Source organism: Leopardus geoffroyi, chromosome A3 (assembly GCF_018350155.1).
Source record: "Leopardus geoffroyi isolate Oge1 chromosome A3, O.geoffroyi_Oge1_pat1.0, whole genome shotgun sequence".
NCBI classification, from domain to species: Eukaryota; Metazoa; Chordata; class Mammalia; order Carnivora; family Felidae; genus Leopardus; species Leopardus geoffroyi.
Genome location: NC_059336.1, coordinates 30,591,254 through 30,608,545, shown reverse-complemented (window position 1 = coordinate 30,608,545; position 17,292 = coordinate 30,591,254). Strand labels below are relative to the sequence as shown.

At 41.2% G+C, this 17,292-nt stretch overlaps 1 protein-coding gene across 3 annotated transcripts in view; it reads left to right on the top strand.

Moving 5' to 3' along the window:
- RNF24 (ring finger protein 24) overlaps positions 1-16,372 on the top strand; it is a 73,489-nt gene extending 57,117 nt beyond the window's left edge. For all 3 annotated transcript variants that reach the window (XM_045445206.1, XM_045445204.1, XM_045445205.1), the window contains 3 exons: positions 4-45; positions 14,201-14,280; positions 15,254-16,372. In XM_045445206.1, coding sequence (XP_045301162.1) covers positions 4-45; positions 14,201-14,280; positions 15,254-15,392 — 261 coding nt within the window. In that variant the 3' untranslated portion in view covers positions 15,393-16,372. The remainder of the gene's footprint in view (positions 1-3; positions 46-14,200; positions 14,281-15,253) is intronic.
- Positions 16,373-17,292: the final 920 nt, after the last annotated feature.

The following is a 17,292-nucleotide window of genomic DNA, read 5'->3' as shown; positions in this document are numbered from 1 at the left end:
CAGGTTATATTAAAAGAGAAAGTAAAAGAACTGAATTTACATGAGGTAAGTTGCCTATAAGTATTTAATCTTTTTTTCAAGTTTATTAATTTATTTTGAGAGAGAGAGAGAGAGAGAGAACGACTGGGGAAGGGGCAGAGAGGGAGGGAGAGAGAGAATCCCAAGCAGGCTCCATGCTGTTAGTGCTGAGCTAGACGTGGGGCTTGATCCCACAAACCATGAGATCATGGCCTGAACTGAAATCAAGAGTCGATCACTTAACCAACTGAGCCAGGCCCCCTGTTAAGCGTTTTAATCTTTTCTTGAGCTATTATCTAATAGAAGTGATATGCTTAACTATCTTTATTTTAAGAAGTTAAAAAAAATTAGGCTTATTTTTATCAGCCCTTAATAGGATAATTGAAAGTGAGGTCACATAAAAATCAATTGTGAGAAGACATAAGAGAGTAATGTGACTCGGTGCCTAGGTGGCTCAGTCAGTTAAGTGTCCGACTTCAGCTCAGGTCATGATCTCCCCGTTCATGGGTTCACACCCTGCATCAGGCTCTGTGCTGACAGCTCAGAGCCTGGAGCCTGCTTCGGATTCTGTGTCTCCCTCTCTCTCTGCCCCTCCCTGCTCACACTCTATCCCTCAAAAATGAATAAACGTTAAAAACAATTTTTTTTAAAAAGAGTAATATAACTCATTTTTAATAGAAATGGTGCTGATGTTGGTCCGTGAGTTCGAGCCCCGCGTCGGGCTCTGGGCTGATGGCTCAGAGCCTGGAGCCTGTTTCCGATTCTGTGTCTCCCTCTCTCTCTGCCCCTCCCCCATTCATGCTCTGTCTCTCTCTGTCCCAAAAATAAATAAACGTTGAAAAAAAATTTTTTTTTAAAAAAAGAAATGGTGCTGATGTAAGATTTCATAGTAATAGGGATGCTGCATGTTGTCCCTGATATGAGTAGTAGATAGATACAAATTTGTTTTTCTACTCAAGATGAGTTTGCACTACTTTCACTCTTAAAAAAGTTCCTAGTAGTTCCTTCATATCAATGGTACAAAAGAGACAATGATTACTTCTTGGGGGTGGGGATTTGGGGAGATGAGGCAAGGGGATAGAATAGAGAAGAACATAAGGGAAGATATGATTCCTTGGGATTGTCTAGTGATGAGGTTGCATGGTTGGCTCCCAGGTGTTCACAACTTTACTGTGCTTTGTAACGTAAATCAAAAGTGTGTGTGTATCCTGCTGTACACTTTCATACACATTGTCTATGAGAATTTTTTTTAATGTTCATTTATTTTGAGAGGGACAGCACGAGCAGGGGAGGGGCAGAGAGAAAGGGAGAGAGAGTCCCAAGCAGGCTCTGCACCATCAGCACAGAGCCTGATGTGGGGCTCAATCTCAGGGACTGTGAGATCATGACCTTAGCTGAAATCAAGAGTCGGATGCTTAACCGACTGAACCACAAAGGCGCCCCAGAATTCTTTTTCATTTTACTCTTTGTGTCATCTCTGACTACAATTGTTCAGTAGAACCCAGTGATTTTATTTTTAATTTTAGGACCCTTTTCTCTTCCTTTCTGAGTTCTTTAATTTATTTGTAAAGCAAGGAGTTAGAAAGCTGCAAATTGTAATATCTATGTTTTATATAATCTCATTGTGGGGCAGCTACATTGCCAGTCTCTTCAAAAAGAGTTAATTTGTGAAATTATTTCAATAATAATAAAACAATGATTTCTGTTATCATCAAACACTTTGAAAATTTCTACTGTGCCTTTGCTATTTCTGCATATTTTTTTTCCTTTTTTTTTTTTAATTTATTTAAATTCAAGTTAGTTAACATATAGTGTAGCATTGGTTTCAGGAGTAGAACCCAATGATTCATCACTTACATATAACACCCAGTGCTTATCCCATCAAGTGCCCTCCTTAGTACCCACCACCCATTTAGCCCATCATCCAGCCCATCTTCCCTCCAGCAACCCTCAGTTTGTTTTCTGTATTTAAGAGTCTATTGTGGTTTGCCTCCCTCTCTGTTTTTTTGTTTTTTTTTTATGTTTTTATTTATTTTTGAGACAGAGAGAGACAGCATGAGCAGGGGAGGAGCAGAGAGAGAGGGAGACACAGAATCCGAAGCAGGCTCCAGGCTCTGAGCTGTCAGCACAGAGTCCAACGCAGGGCTTGAACTCACAGACTGTGAGATCATGACCTGAGCCGAAGTCGGACACCCAACCGACTGAGCCACCCAGGCGCCCCTCCCTCTCTGTTTTATCTTATTTTTCCTTCCCTTCCCCTATGTGCATCTGCTTTGTTTCTCAAGTTCCACATGAGTGAAATCATATGATATTGGTCTTTCCTAAATGACTTAATTCATTTAGCATAATACCCTCCAGTTCCATCCACATTGTTGGAGATGGCAAGATTTCATTCTTTTCAATTGCCAAGTAATATTCCATTATACATGTATGTGTGTGTATGTATACACACACACACACACACCAGTTGGGGTACATGTGCCCCTTCGAATCAGCATTTTTATATCCTTTGGATAAGTACCTAATAGTACAATTGCTGGATCATAGTTCTATTTTTAGCTTCTTGAGGGACCTCCCTACTGTTCTCCAGAGTGGCTGCGCCAGTTTGCATTCCCACCAACAGTGCAAGAGAGTTCCTTTCTCTGCATCCTCGCCAACACCTTTTGTTTAATGAGTTGTTAACTTTAGCCATTCTGGCAGATGTGAGGTGGTATCTCATTGTGGTTTTGATTTGTATTTCCCTGATGATGAGTGATGTTGAGCATCTTTTCATGTGTCTGTCAGCCATCTAGATGTCTTCTTTGGAAAAGTATCTATTCATGCCTTCTGCCCATCTCTTCACTGGATTACTTGTTTTTTGGGTATTGAGTTTGGTAAGTTCTTTATAGATTTTGGATACTAACCCTTTATCCAATATGTCATTTGCAGGTATCTTCTCCCATTCCACTGTAATGGAATCACCTTTTAGTTTTGTTGACTGATTCCTTTGCTATGCAGAGCTTTTTATCTTGATGAGGTCCCAATAGTTCATCTGCATTTTTTTAACAAAGAGTTGCTGTGTTACAGCATTTTAGACCTAACCTTGGAATAAACCCAAGCATCAATTTCTGTTTGATTTTTAAATTTTCCCAAAATTAACATAAAGTAATAGAGGATGATCTCTTTTCCATTTGGGGTCTCTTTGATGACCATAAATGGAAAAATTAAATTCTGACATACATTACCCATATTGAATAACCAGGTTCCTCAGAAGTCTTCCTTATTGGTTTTGACCCATTAGTTTATAATGGATCTTTTATCTTGAATGAGTACACTGTGTTGGTTGCACCATTATGTATCAGAGTTAGTATTTCACTTGCACTCACCAATTCCAATTTTGCTAAATTGGACTAAGCTGCTGATCCCCTTTCCCTGTTATTTGAAACTGTAGCTAGGAAAACCTAACCTTGCTCTATATATAGCTTGTTTCCAGAGGCAATCATGTATTTTTTGCAGTTCATTTGGTTTTTTCCAGTTGCATTTCTTGGTGATGAGACTATTTTGTCAGACTTTTATGTGTGTGTGCATTCCTGTAGCCTAATTATACAGTGATGACATAGCTTTGTCCTATGTAAGCACATGGAATTTTGATATGGATACTGTTATTAGTGAATAATTAGAATTGTGAAAAATCAAAGACAAGCTAAATGTCCTTCAGTGGTGTAGTGAATAAATAAAACATGATATACCAAAGATTATCTACCAAGAGAGTGGGGGGGAAGGAAGAGAAACCTGATCTAGTGATTCATACAGTGAGGTACTATAAAAGCAGACAAAATTAAGGACTGAGCTCTATCTGTAAATATATCAATTGGGATAGATCTCTAATGGGATCTGAAAACAAGTTATAAAGTGATATAAATGTTTATATCACATATGTAAACTAAAATAAACACCATATTGTTCATGGATTTATGTGCATACTGCAAGGTGTTTTACTGGGTTTGAGAAGGACACATGATCACGTGGGACATGGAGAGAAGAGAAAAAAGATTAGGGGAAGTTGGTCAAAGGGATGTTAGTTTAAAAAAAATTTTTTTTTTTAGTGTTTATTTGTTTTGAGGGAGAGAGAGACAGAGTGCGAGCAGGGGAGGGGCAGAGAGAGAGGGAGACACAGAATCCGAAAAAGGTTCCAGGCTCCAAGCTGTCAGCACAGAGCCTGACGCAGGGCTCTAACCCACGAACCGCGAGATCATGACCTGAGCCAAAGTCGGACGCTTGACCGACTGAGCCACCCACGTGCCCCAAAAGTGATGTTAGTTTTATATGTAATGGTCTTAAAGAAGGAAAATAGTACATTACTTTTACAGTAATTTTAGAGTTATTGAATACATAAAACATGTCAGACACTTACTAAACTACAGAGACACAAAGGAGCGTAAAATACTAATTTCTGCCCTTAGGCAGTTAACAATCTGGTAGAGAAGACTGTAAACAAGCAAGTCACACTGGGGTGTGCAAAAGGGTGCTGTGTGTTATCTGGGATATATACTGAGAAGTTCTTAAGGGGTCTGATATTGCATAATCACATAGCTACTTCTTGGCTTTTGCTCCCCTAAGGGAGCCTTCCTGGGACCTTACCAACTCAGATGCCCAGACACCACCCCTGCCCCCTCCAGCTTATTAGTTAGCTCTACATCTATGACTGTATCATTTTTGTTTAATTTTTTCTACCAGTATAGGGGTCAAGCAACACTTACACTGAGTGAAGCTAAGGAGGTACTATATACATATTCAAAACATAATATATTATCCTTCTACAAAGAAAAATATCCTCTTAATACCCATAGTCTTCCCTGTTTTTATTTCTCCATCTTTTAATAGAGAAACAGATACAGAGAAGGAGATCTCTAAGAGAAACAACAGAACAGTCATGTAAGTGGAGTCCTAAATGACCTCTAATGTCAAGAAAAACATTTTCTTGACATCTAGTGTCGAGAAAAACAGAAAGGTGCTGTGGAATCTGTGACATACTGGGGAATGCAGGTCCTGTTAAAGGAGTTGCTAGCACTCAGCTCTAGCTAATTGTTGTCATGGGGGAATGCAGGCCAGTTGTTGCCAGATCTGGGTTTCTTCAAGAAAAGCTGGAGAGTCTTGGCATTAGTTTACGATCTGCTCCCTATTTGCATTTAGTCTTTGTTCACCACAGTGTCCCCAACTCTAGTTTTTGTTGAGTAGTTGCTTTCTCCATTAAATCTCCTTTGTCAGAAATTAAATGGCCATATTTTGTGACTGTCTTTCTCAGTTCTCCATTCTGTTCCATTGATTTATGCACCCATTCCCTCACCAACACCACAACTTTATAATAAGTCAAAATAAGACAATAGGATTCTTCCAACTTTATTCTTCTTTTCCAAAACTGTTTTAGCTAGTCTAGTTCCTTGCTCTTCCATTTAAATTGTGGCATCAGCTAGTCTATATCTACGAAAAAGAAGAAAAAGTCCTCCTGGGATTTTGATTAGTATTGCATCGAATCTGTAAGTCAGGGGAAAATTGGCCTCTTTACCATGTTGAGTCTTATGATCTAAAAACACATTATGTCTTTCCATGTATGTATATACTGATTTATATAAAGCTCTGTTTTTAGTGCTTATTATACATTTAAGATTTTTATGTCTTCTTGGTGAATTGATCCCTCTGTCAAGACATAATATCCCTCTTCATCTCTGGCAGTTTTCTTTGCTTTGGAATCTTTGTGTGATATTAGTACAGCACCTCTAGCTTTCTTTTGATTAATGTTTCCATGGCCTGTATTTTTCCATCCTTTTATTTTCAGTCTACCTATAGAATTATATTTGAAGTGAGTTTTCTTATAGATAGCATAAAGTTGGGTCATGATGGATTTTTTTTAATCCACTCTGCCAATCTTTGTTTTAATTGGTGTGTTTAGACCATTTACATTCAAGGCAGTTATTGATGTTTGTAATTGGGTCTACCATTTTATTACCTGTCTTCTGTTTTTCCCTCTTTCATTCTTGTTTCCCTTTTACTGCCACCTTTGGATTATTTGAAGACTTTTAGTAATCCATTTTTAGTATCTTTTGTGATTTTGGCTTTATCTTTTTTGTGTAATATTTTAGAGAATTACAAAATAAATACACCTGGAACTATTTTTTTTAGCACTTCAGTTGGAATGTAGAAACGTTCCACCATGTAGATAGACCCTTTTACCTTTTTCCACTTATGCAGTTGCTATCATATTACATCTATATACATTGAAAATCCATCTGACAGTGTTATATTTTTTACTTATAACTGTCAAATATATTTTAAAGGATTCTGGAAAGGAAGAATAGTCATAAATATTCAGATATTTACCATTTCTGTTGCTCTTCATTCCTAATATTCCAAGTTTCCTTCTTTTATTAATGTTTATATATATATATGTATATATATATGTATATATATGTGTATATATATATATGTATATATATATATATATATATAGTCCATGTGTGTGCATATGCTGAGGGGAGGGGCAGAGAGAAAGGAGAGAGAGATCCCAATCAGGTTCCATCCCATTGGTACAGAGCCTGAACCCATGAACTGTGAGACTGTGACCTGAGCCAAAATCAAGAGTTGGACGCTTAACTGATTGAGCCACCCAGGTGCCCCTTCAAGTTTCCTTCTTCTTCTTCTTTTTTTTAATGTTTATTTAATTTTGAGAGAGAGAGAGAAAGAGCAGGGGAGCGGCAGAGAGAGAGAGAATCCCAAGCACTCTCCATGCTGTCAGCACAGAACCTGATGCAGGACTCAAGCTCATAAACTGTGAGATCATGACCTGAGCCGAAATCAAGAGTCGGACACTTAACCAACTGAGCCAGCCAGGTGCCCCTTCAAGTTTCCTTTTTTTTTTTTTTTTTTTTCTGGGTCATACTTTCTTTCTCTTTTTTTTTCTTTTTTTTTTTGCACTGTTTTTTTTTTTATTTTTTAAAATTTACATCCAAATTAGTTAGCATATAGTACAACAATGATTTCAGGAGTAGATGCTTTAGTGCTCCTTACCCATTTAGCCCATCCCCCCTCCCACAATCCCTCCAGTAACCCTCAGTTTGTTCTCCATATTTATGAGTCTCTTCTGTTTTGTCCCCCTCCCGGTTTTTATATTATTTTTGTTTCCCTTCCCTTATGTTCATCTGTTTTGTCTCTTTAAAGTCCTCATATGATTGAAGTCATTTGATTTTTGTCTTTCTCTGACTAATTTCACTTAGCATAATACCCTCCAGTTCCATCCACGTCATTGCAAATGGTAAGATTGCATTCTTTTTGATTGCCGAGTAATACTCCATTGTATATATATACCACATTTTCTTTATCCCTTCATCCATCGATGGACATTTGGGCTCTTTCCATACTTTGGCTATTGTTGATAGTGCTGCTATAAACATGGGGGTGCATGTTTCCCTTTGAAACAGCATACCTGTATCCTGTGGATAAACGCCTAATAGTGCAATTGCTGGGTCATAGGGTAGTTCTATTTTTAATTTTTTGAGGAGCCTCCATACTGTTTTCCGGAGTGGCTGCACCAGCTTGCATTACCATCAGGTTTCCTTCTTAATGTCATTTTCTTTCTATCTGATGAACTTCCTCTAACATTTCTTTTCGAGCAAATCTGCTGGTTCTGAATTCTACTAGTTTGCCTTCATCTGAGAATGTCTTTATTTCATTTTCATTCCTGAAGGAAGGGCATAGAACTCTAGGTTGACACTTCTTTTCTTTCAGCACTTTTAAAATGTGCCACTTCCAATGAGAAAGAATGAAATATGGCCCTTTGTAGCAACATGGATGGAACTGGAGAGTGTTATGCTAAGTGAAATAAGCCATACAGAAGTAGGAACTGAAATGCCCAGAAATGCCCAGGTTGCTGTAAAATCACCACCACCTTTAACCATGCACAAATAGTAATTTTGTGCGTTAGCTACTTCACTCTCCTCTGCCAACCTACACGAAGAAAAGTAAGACTTAAAAGAAGAATGCTCCTTCAGATAAAAGCAGCACTAAAAGCACCCTGAATCAAGACGAGTGGGAAACCATCCCAATAAACACATTTTGGATACAAAACAAAAATAGTGTGGCCCTAGGTGTTTGAGTCTGGAGTCATCACATGCTGTTCCAACTGCCCCCACAGACTTGAAGCTTCTGTTGTTCCCCAACCTGCAAAAAAATTACTTTGGAGCTACTTGACTCAGCTTCCTTCTGCTTTCTGCAGGTGCCATCAGTTAAGAACTTTTCTGACTTTTAACATGTAAAACAAGCAAACTCAAGTATTTATAGACTAACCAGTCAGTAAATGTGTCTTCCTATCCCAGCTTCTGGCAGGGCTAACATTATCATAGTCCATTCTTTGACTTCAAAAAATGAAGAGTGATGAGGAACTCTTCCTGTCTCCTTCTATCAGGCCCTAATGTAAAGACCAGACAAAGACGTCACACACAAAAGAGAGAGAGAGAGAGAGAGAGAGAGAGAGAGAACTCCAAACCAGTATCTCTTATGAACATAGGAGAAAAAATCCTCAACAAAATACTAGCAAACTAAATCCACCACCATATAAAAAGAATTATATGCCATAATCAAATGGAATTTATCCCAAGGAATACAAGGTTGGTTTAACAAAGAAAAATCCATCAATGTAATACACCCTATTAACAGAATAAAGGGAGGAAAAAAAAAAAAAAAAAAAAAAAACATGGTCACTTCAGTAGATGCAGAGAAAGCCCTTAACAAAATTCAAAATTCTTTCGTGATAAAAACACTCATCAAAGTAGGAATAGAAGGGAACTTCCTCAACTTGATCTATGGAAAACACAGAGCTAACATCATACTTAATGGTAAAAAACTGAAAGCTTTTTCCCCTAAGATCAGAACAAGACAAGGATGTCTGCTCTTGCCATTTTTATTCAGCATTGTACTGCAGTTGTACTGCATTGTGCTGCAGGGTCTAGCCAGAACAGTCAGGCAAGAAAAAGTAATAAAAGGCATCCAGATTGGAAAGGAAAAAGGAAAACTATTATTTTCAGATGACATGAATTTATAAAAACAGAAAACCCTACAGAATCCACCAAAAATCATGAGAGCTAATAAATGAGTGCAACAAATAAGATCAACATACAAAAACCAGCTGTATTTCTATGCACTGGCAATGAATAATCCAAAAGTGAAATTAAGAAAACTATTCCATTTACACCAGCATCAAAAAGAGCAGGTAGGAATTAATTTAACAAAAGCTCAGACTTGTACACTGAAAAGTACAAAATACCATTGAAGGATATTAAAGAAGACCTATATAAGTGGAAAAACCTACCATGTTTGTGGTTTGGAAGACCTACTATTGATAAAATGGCAATATTCCCCCAAATATTTACAGAATTGACACAATCCCAATCAAAATCACAGCTGCCTTTTTTTTTCTTTTTTCTTTTTTTTTTTTTTTTGGTGAAAATTGACAAGCAGATCCTAAAATGACATGAAAATGCAAGAGACCCAGAATAGCTGAAAACAATCTTGCAAAAGGACAGAGTTGGAGGAGTCACATCTTCCAATTTTAGAACTTAACACAAAGCCTCAGTTTGAAGACAGTGTGATCCTACCAGTTGGAGAGATGTGCAGATCACTGGAATAGAATTGAGAGTTCAGAAACAAACCTATATGGGGCACCTAGGTGGCTCAGTTGGTTAAGCATCCAACTTTTTGTTTTAGCTTAGCTCATGATTTCACAGTTTATGGGTTCAAGCCCCACATCAGGGCTCTGAGCTGGACAGCATGGAGCCTGTTTGGGATTCTCTCTCTCCCTGTCTCTCTCCCCTCCCCAACTCACACATGCATGCACACACTCTTTCTCTCTCTCAAACTGAAAAAAAAAAAAAAAAAAAAAAAAAAGTTATTTATTTATTTATTTATTTATTTATTTATTTATTTGAGAGAGACAGAGAAAGAGCAGGGGAGGGGCAGAGAGAGAGGGAGACACAGAATCCGAAGCAGGCTCCAGGCTCCAAGCTGTCAGCAGAGAGCCTGACACGGGGCTCGAACTCATGAACTATGAGATCATGACCTGAGCCGAAGTCGGACGCTTAACTGACTGAGCCACCCAGGCACCCCAAAAAAAGTTATTTTTTTTTTATTTTTTTTCATTGTTTATTTATTTTTGGGACAGAGAGAGACAGAGCATGAACGGGGGAGGGGCAGAGAGAGAGGGAGACACAGAATCGGAAACAAGCTCCAGGCTCTGAGCCATCAGCCCAGAGCCCGACGCGGGGCTCGAACTCACGGACCGCGAGATCGTGACCTGGCTGAAGTCGGACGCTTAACCGACTGCGCCACCCAGGCACCCCAAAAAAAGTTATTTTAAGAAAAAAAGACAAATGTATACAATTATGGTCAATTGATTTTCAACAAGTGCATCAAGACAATTCAATAAGAAAAGAACAGTTGATTCAACAAATGGTGCTGGGATAACCAAATTGTATAAAATAATGAAGTTAGGGCTCTGCTTTACACCATATATAAAAATTAAAAATGGACCAAAGACCCAGATGTAACAACTAAAATTACAAAACTCTTAGAAATAAACATAGATATAAATTTCCGTGGCTTTGGGTTAAACGATGGTTTCTTAGATATGACACCTAAAGCACAAGCAACCGAAAGAAAAAGATAAATTGAACTTCATCAAACTTTAAAAACCCTTATTATCAAGAAAGTAAAAAGATAGCCCACAGGGAGAAAATACTTGGAGATCTTCTATCTGATAAGAGTAGGTAGTATCCACAACATAGAAATAACTGTTACAATTCAATAAAAAGCCTACAAAATAAAAAGAACTGCAAATATTTTATATCAGCCTTTTTATCCTAACAGGGTCTTTTGTAGAACAAAAGTTTTTTTAATTTGATAAAGTCCATTTTATTTACTTTTTCCTTCAATTGCTTATGCTTTCATGCTTTTGGTGATAGCCAGCTATGGATGTCCAATTGCTCCGACACCATTTGTTGAAAAGGTTGTCCTGCCATTGAAATGCTTTTTTGCACCTTTGTCAAAATCAGTTGGCTATCTGATAAGGAATTGTATCTAGAATATATAAAGAACTCTTGGGGCGCCTGGGTGGCGCAGTCGGTTAAGCGTCCGACTTCAGCCAGGTCACGATCTCGCGGTCCGTGAGTTCGAGCCCCGCGTCGGGCTCTGGGCTGATGGCTCAGAGCCTGGAGCCTGTTTCCGATTCTGTGTCTCCCTCTCTCTCTGCCCCTCCCCGTTCATGCTCTGTCTCTCTCTGTCCCAAAAATAAATAAACGTTGAAAAAAAAAATTTTTTTTTAATTAAAAAAAAAAAAAAAAAAAAAAGAACTCTTACAACCCGTAAAAAGAAAAATAACCCAACTAAAAACGTGGACAAAGAATTTTGAACAGACATTTCTCCAAAGAAGATATACAACAGGCCGATAAGCACATCATTAGTCATTAGGAAAGTGCAAATCAAAACCACAATGAGATTACCGCTTCATACCATCTAGGATGGTTATAATCTAAAAGGCAATAAAAATTACCTGATGATATGGAGAAATTGGAGCCCTCATACACTGCTGGTGGGAATGTGAAATGATGTAGCCATTCTGGGAAACAAACAATTTAGTAATTCCTCAAAAAGTTAAATACAGAATTACCATATGACCTAGCAATTACTCCTAGATATATACCCAGAGAATTGAAAACTTGTGTTACTTGTTTAGAGTAGAGCAACATTATTCATAATAGCTAAAAGGTAGAAACAATCCAAGTAACCATCAACTAATGAATGGATAAACAAATATAGTGTATCCATACTACTATTTAGCCATAAAAGTAAATATTGATTCATGATACAACATGAATAAACCTTGAAGGCATTTTGCTAAATGAAAGAAGGCAGACAAAAAAAGACCACTTATTGTATGATACCATTTCATGATTCCATTCCATTCTGGAAATGACCGGAATAGACAAATCCATCAAGACAGAAAGTTGTAAGTGATTGCCAGGGACTGCGAGAAGGGGGAATGGGGAGTGACTGTTTATGGGTGTGGGCTTTGGGAGCATGGAATGAAATGTTCTGGAATTAGATAGTGGTGATGGTTGCACAACTCTGTGAATATACTAAAAAAATGCTGAATTGTATAAAGGGATGAATATTATGTGAAATATACCTCCATTTTTAAAAAGGTATGGGAAGTTACAATGGAGAAGCAGTTTGTTGTTGAAATACTGTAAAGTGCAAAATAGGACCTGTAAAGTTGTAAAATTAGTTTGGCCCTTCATGGAACTTCTGAAAAGTCAGATCGGAGGCTTTTCTCTTCATGACTGCCCTTGCTTTTGGTCACCTTTGGCACTTAACGTGTCAGAATTTAACCTTTTTTTCTTTACAGGTGACTATGGTTTTAGAATTTGTTTAACAACATAATAGCACATTATAACCATTAATTGTAACTCCATTTTAAAAAGGCTACACATCTAATTTTGGATCCTAGAAAAATAAGCAAATTAAAATTGAGTGGCTTGTCCAACTTCTTGCCCTTTGGTAGGATCAGTGCTGAATCTCCACAGGGCAGAGCCAGCAGTCCTGACCCTGTTTCCCTCCCTGTGCTGGGAGGAAAGCTGGGCCTTCCCAGAATGCCTACCAGATGGGAACATCATTTCTCCTTTTAAGCAGAAGCCCAAAAAATCACCCCCAAGGCTGGAACTGCTAGTTTCTCACCTTTACCCACACAGCTCGTTCTCAGCCTTCCTGCAGAAGTCAAAAATGGGCTTAAAAATAGTGTTCCCGTCATGAAATTTAAACATAAATAAAAACAACTGGTATTGGTAGACTGCCTTACTGCCTCCTCAGCCCTGTCCCCAGTCTGAACTGATGACAGTGGGGCAGGTAGTGTCCCCACTCTACAGATGAAGGAACATCTGTAGAGAGGCCACATGATGACAGAGGTTCCACAGCTAGTGGGTGTCTGAGCCAAGGCCAGCTGTCTGTCCTTCCTCCTCCCCTGCTCTCCTGCTGTCTCCATGGTAAGGCTGAATCTTGATAAGACAGTTACCATTCTCCTCCTGTGAAGATCCTATCTGCTGTGTACAAGGCTCCTGAGAGCTCCCCAGAGAAGGGTGTTGGAAAACTGAGATTCACAGCACTGGCCACAGGGCACCAAGAGCCACGTGGCCTATCACATAATGTAAGAAGACACTGGGCTACACATTATAGGTTAAGAAACAGGCAACAGGGAGGCCGTGTCAGCTGGATGGACAAGAAATGGTGACGGTTGAATCAGGATCCCTGGAGATGGACAGGGAAACAAGCAGGGAGGAGTTCAACCTTTGGGCAGGAGACAAGTAGGACAGCAGCACATTAGTGCAACAGACCTGGGTCCTCAGCCAGGTCCGGCCACTCACCAGGGTGGCTCCAAGCCTCTGTTTTCTTGCCTGTGAAGTGCGTATATGCAATACTTGATGTCTCTGGACACTGCTGTGTGCCCAAGGAGTAGTGGTTGGAAGTGAAGGCCTCTTTCCAGGCAGTGGAGCCTAGCCACCTGTCAAGAGAGTGAGCCTGGCCCCGTCTGTGTATTTTCTTAAGTTTAACTATTAGAGACTCTTGAATAACTTTATATATGACAAAGACGTTGACAAGGCAGCCCATAAGTGAGGGACCCCAGGGACTGTGAGAAGCACGTCACCACAGGCTGTGCCATGTAGTTTATAGTGTCTACATTGTGAAAACCAAAGGAGGGCTCCAGGGCCTGGCCCGGGGCATGAGCACTCCCCTCAGGGGCCGTGCTGCTGAGCGGGCAGAGCATTCCCTGGCGAAGCCAGCCCCTCACCCACCCAGGACAGCCGCTTTATGTTTAGCCTGTCTACTGAGAATAAGCCAAGTCAGACTCTTCTGACTACTGAAGTAAAGGAAGCTGCTTCTTGCTTTCTGTCTTCTCCTGTCTGCCCTCCATCTTGAAGATGTGTGACAGGAAGAGCAGGAGACTCTTCAGAAGACCTCGCCCATTCAAGCCTGCTTCTTTCACTTAAGGAGTTGTGGGACCTTGTAAGTCCCTTCAAATGGCTGGCTTCGGGGGGCCTGCACTTTACTTTGGGGCCTGGGAGAGTATTTAGCACTCTGCTTCATGTGTGCAATTGTCTTTCAGCTCTGTGCAGTGTGTCTAGAAGACTTCAAGCCTCGAGATGAGTTGGGCATTTGTCCATGTAAGCATGCCTTTCACAGAAAGTGAGTATTGGTATGGAATTATTTTTTTTAATGTTTGGTTTTTGAGAGAGAGCAAGCGAGCAAGGGGGGAAGGGCAGAGGGAGAGAGAGGGAGACACAGAATCCGAAGCAGGCTCCAGGCTCTGAGCTGTCAGCACAGAGCCCGACGCGGGGCTCGAACTCACCCAGTGGCGAGATCATGAGCCAAAGTTGGACGCTTAACTGACTGAGCCACGCAGGTGCCCCTGGTGTGGAATTATTTAAAGGGACCTGAATTTGAGGCACATTGAGCCACTTACTTGTGGGTTTAGAGCAGTGCCAGACAAGCTGGACAGCTTCATCATTAGTCTACAATGCAGCAAGCTCAACGCACCCTATGGAGTGAGGTGCATGCGTGCACGTGTGTGTGTACATACGTGACATCAGGAGGGACCGGGTGGCAGAACATGACTGCCAGGCAGGAGTTTGGGCAGAGGGCCAAATAAGCCCACACCTCCTTAGAGCTGAGGCTACGAACAGCTGCTTTAAATGGAATTTTCCAACGAGAGCTTCTATTCCTAAAAACTTAAAACCAGTTATTTTAAATCAAAATAAATAAAGTATGAATGTAAGTGGGAGTGTGAAGCCATCTCCTATGCCAACATACTAATATTCCCTCTTCTCTCACAATTTTTTGTTTTCATTTCTATTAAAAACTTTTATTTCTCCTACTTCCCACCACCCTCCTCAGTGTACTTCATCCTTTAAGAAGTCATGGATGATTCGAGGGTATAGCATGCTGTGGCTGATTCGTATCACCTTTTAGAAGATTAGAGGCTTTGATTTCTCCAGAGGGTAAAAGGCATTCTCCACCTGCTGGTGGAGCTGCTTGGGATCTGAGTGTTCACACCAACCCCTGGCTAGAGGGGCAGATGTGTTTAACCCATGAGGCATCTGGCAGGGGGCGCCATAAGCCTGGGACTGACATCTTCCTCCTGTGTTGTCTCATCCTGCAGGTGCCTTATTAAGTGGCTCGAGGTTCGTAAAGTATGTCCACTGTGCAACATGCCAGTTCTGCAGCTGGCCCAGCTGCACAGTAAGCAGGACCGTGGACCCCCGCAGGGGCCCCTGCCCGGGGCAGAGAACATCGTATAGCTCCCCCAAGGACCAAACTGCTGTGGGATCCGACATCCATATGGAGCCAGGAGGAACACAAGCGGTCTCTGCGTTGGCTGCTCTACCTGGGGCACCAGCTGCCACTTCCTTTGCCTCATGAAGAACTCGGGCCAGCTACGCTGGGAAGCCAGACTGCTGGGTCTTGTGACAACCAAAGCACGCTGACACTACCCCATGCCAAGAGAAGAGGAGTGGATGATGGATAAGCCTTCCGGTTACGTTCAAGAAATTTCATGAGGGTCTCTTGCTGACGCCATTACTCTGTCTCCCAGATACTTTTCTCCATGTCAAGGTGAATCTTTATCAAGCAGAAGGGAAGATAGGATTGTTAGAGAAGGGAACTGAGGGCAGGTGTTTAAAGCCCCCCCCGCCCCCCCCCCACCCTGTGGACAGATAAGCTTCTATGCAGACCGTGCATGCTTTTGCAGCAGCAGACCCTCCTGGCAGTCCCTGAGCCAAGTAAAACCAGCGGTTACCTCAGTTGAAGCCCGACTGGTTGCCAGTGATTGGTGAGGCAGTGCCAACAAGGCTTTTCACATTATGTTCCTTTGATAAGGTCATCTTGGAACCCAGGGGCTTTGGTTACCACAGAGCAGCAGTGCCCCCTCGCCACTCCTTCTCCCTCAAGTTCATGACACTTGCTTATCAAATCATCTAAACACATTAGATGCGCTTGGAAAGGCTTGGTCAGAAGTCATTTCCTCTTATTCTTGCCCGCCCCCCCAAACTCCCCAGTGAAGCCCAGCCAGGCCGCCCGTCTGGAGCCCCAGCAGGGGATGTGCTGTCTGTGTGTGACCCAGGGAGCCTCAGGGTGCTGCCTACCCCCATACAGTGGGGTTCCAGTGCAGCTGCTGGTCTTAGCCCACTGCCTCAGTAAGGAGCTGCTGTGAGCCTCTCAGATGGCTCCCAAGGGGAGCTTCTTCCTGAGAATGGCCAGTCTTCCCGGCCCTGCTGAGACGAGGGTTAGGCCCTGCCCTAACCCTAACCCTGCTGAGACGAGAGGATGCTGACTCCCTTGCCTCTCTCCACTCCTTCCGTTTCCTTCCCTCTCCTGCCCTGTGTTTCTACTTAAGAGAAAATGCCTGTCATTGGCTTTTTAACAATTTGAAGCATCCCAAATAAGATCTTTCTGTAATTCTGAAGCGAGGGATCCACTTGAAATTGTAAATAGTTTCAGGAAGCTCCCGTAGGGCTGTTCACCCATTGGTGTGTGCCTCAGTATTCAGACTTGCGATAAGTAATTTAAAGTGTCTTTATAGGAGAGAAATGCATGCTGCTCTTTGGCTCTTTCTGTCCAACTTTTCTAGAAATGACTGAAGAGTCCATTCAGATTCATGAATACTGTATAAATTTGCCATCTGAAGTGGCTTTGGGTCAGATAGAAAGTTCTTTTCCACGACACTGCTTTCCACCTCCTTCTGTTATAGGGTGGACTCTTCGTCAAGAGCTTTGCCTCTGCTCCATTCCCCAGGTGTGAGTGAGGACAGTTTCTCATTGGAAATGTGGTCTGCATGGTATGGAGAGAGAATGGAGGAAGCTTTACTACTCTGTTCATGGCATGTCTCCAGGGATTTTTTTCTGGATTCGTCTCTACCATCTTAGAATGGGAGACAGAACCTGTCCTTGGCTCAAATGGCTGGGGTCAGATGAGGAAAATTCCCATTAGCCTAGGAAAGTGCTGGACAAAATCCAGTTTGGAAAATTACAAATCCAGTTGGTCAGAATTGGCTGTTTCCTCCTTGTGACCTATTCATGTCACGCCAACTGGCTGCTTCAACAGGGCAAGGAAGCGTGGGGTATTTTTATATGAAAGCCTTAGCCTGTTGGGCATCCTTGAAAAGAGATTTTCATGCGCTCCTACTTTCACCATTTCTGCGTT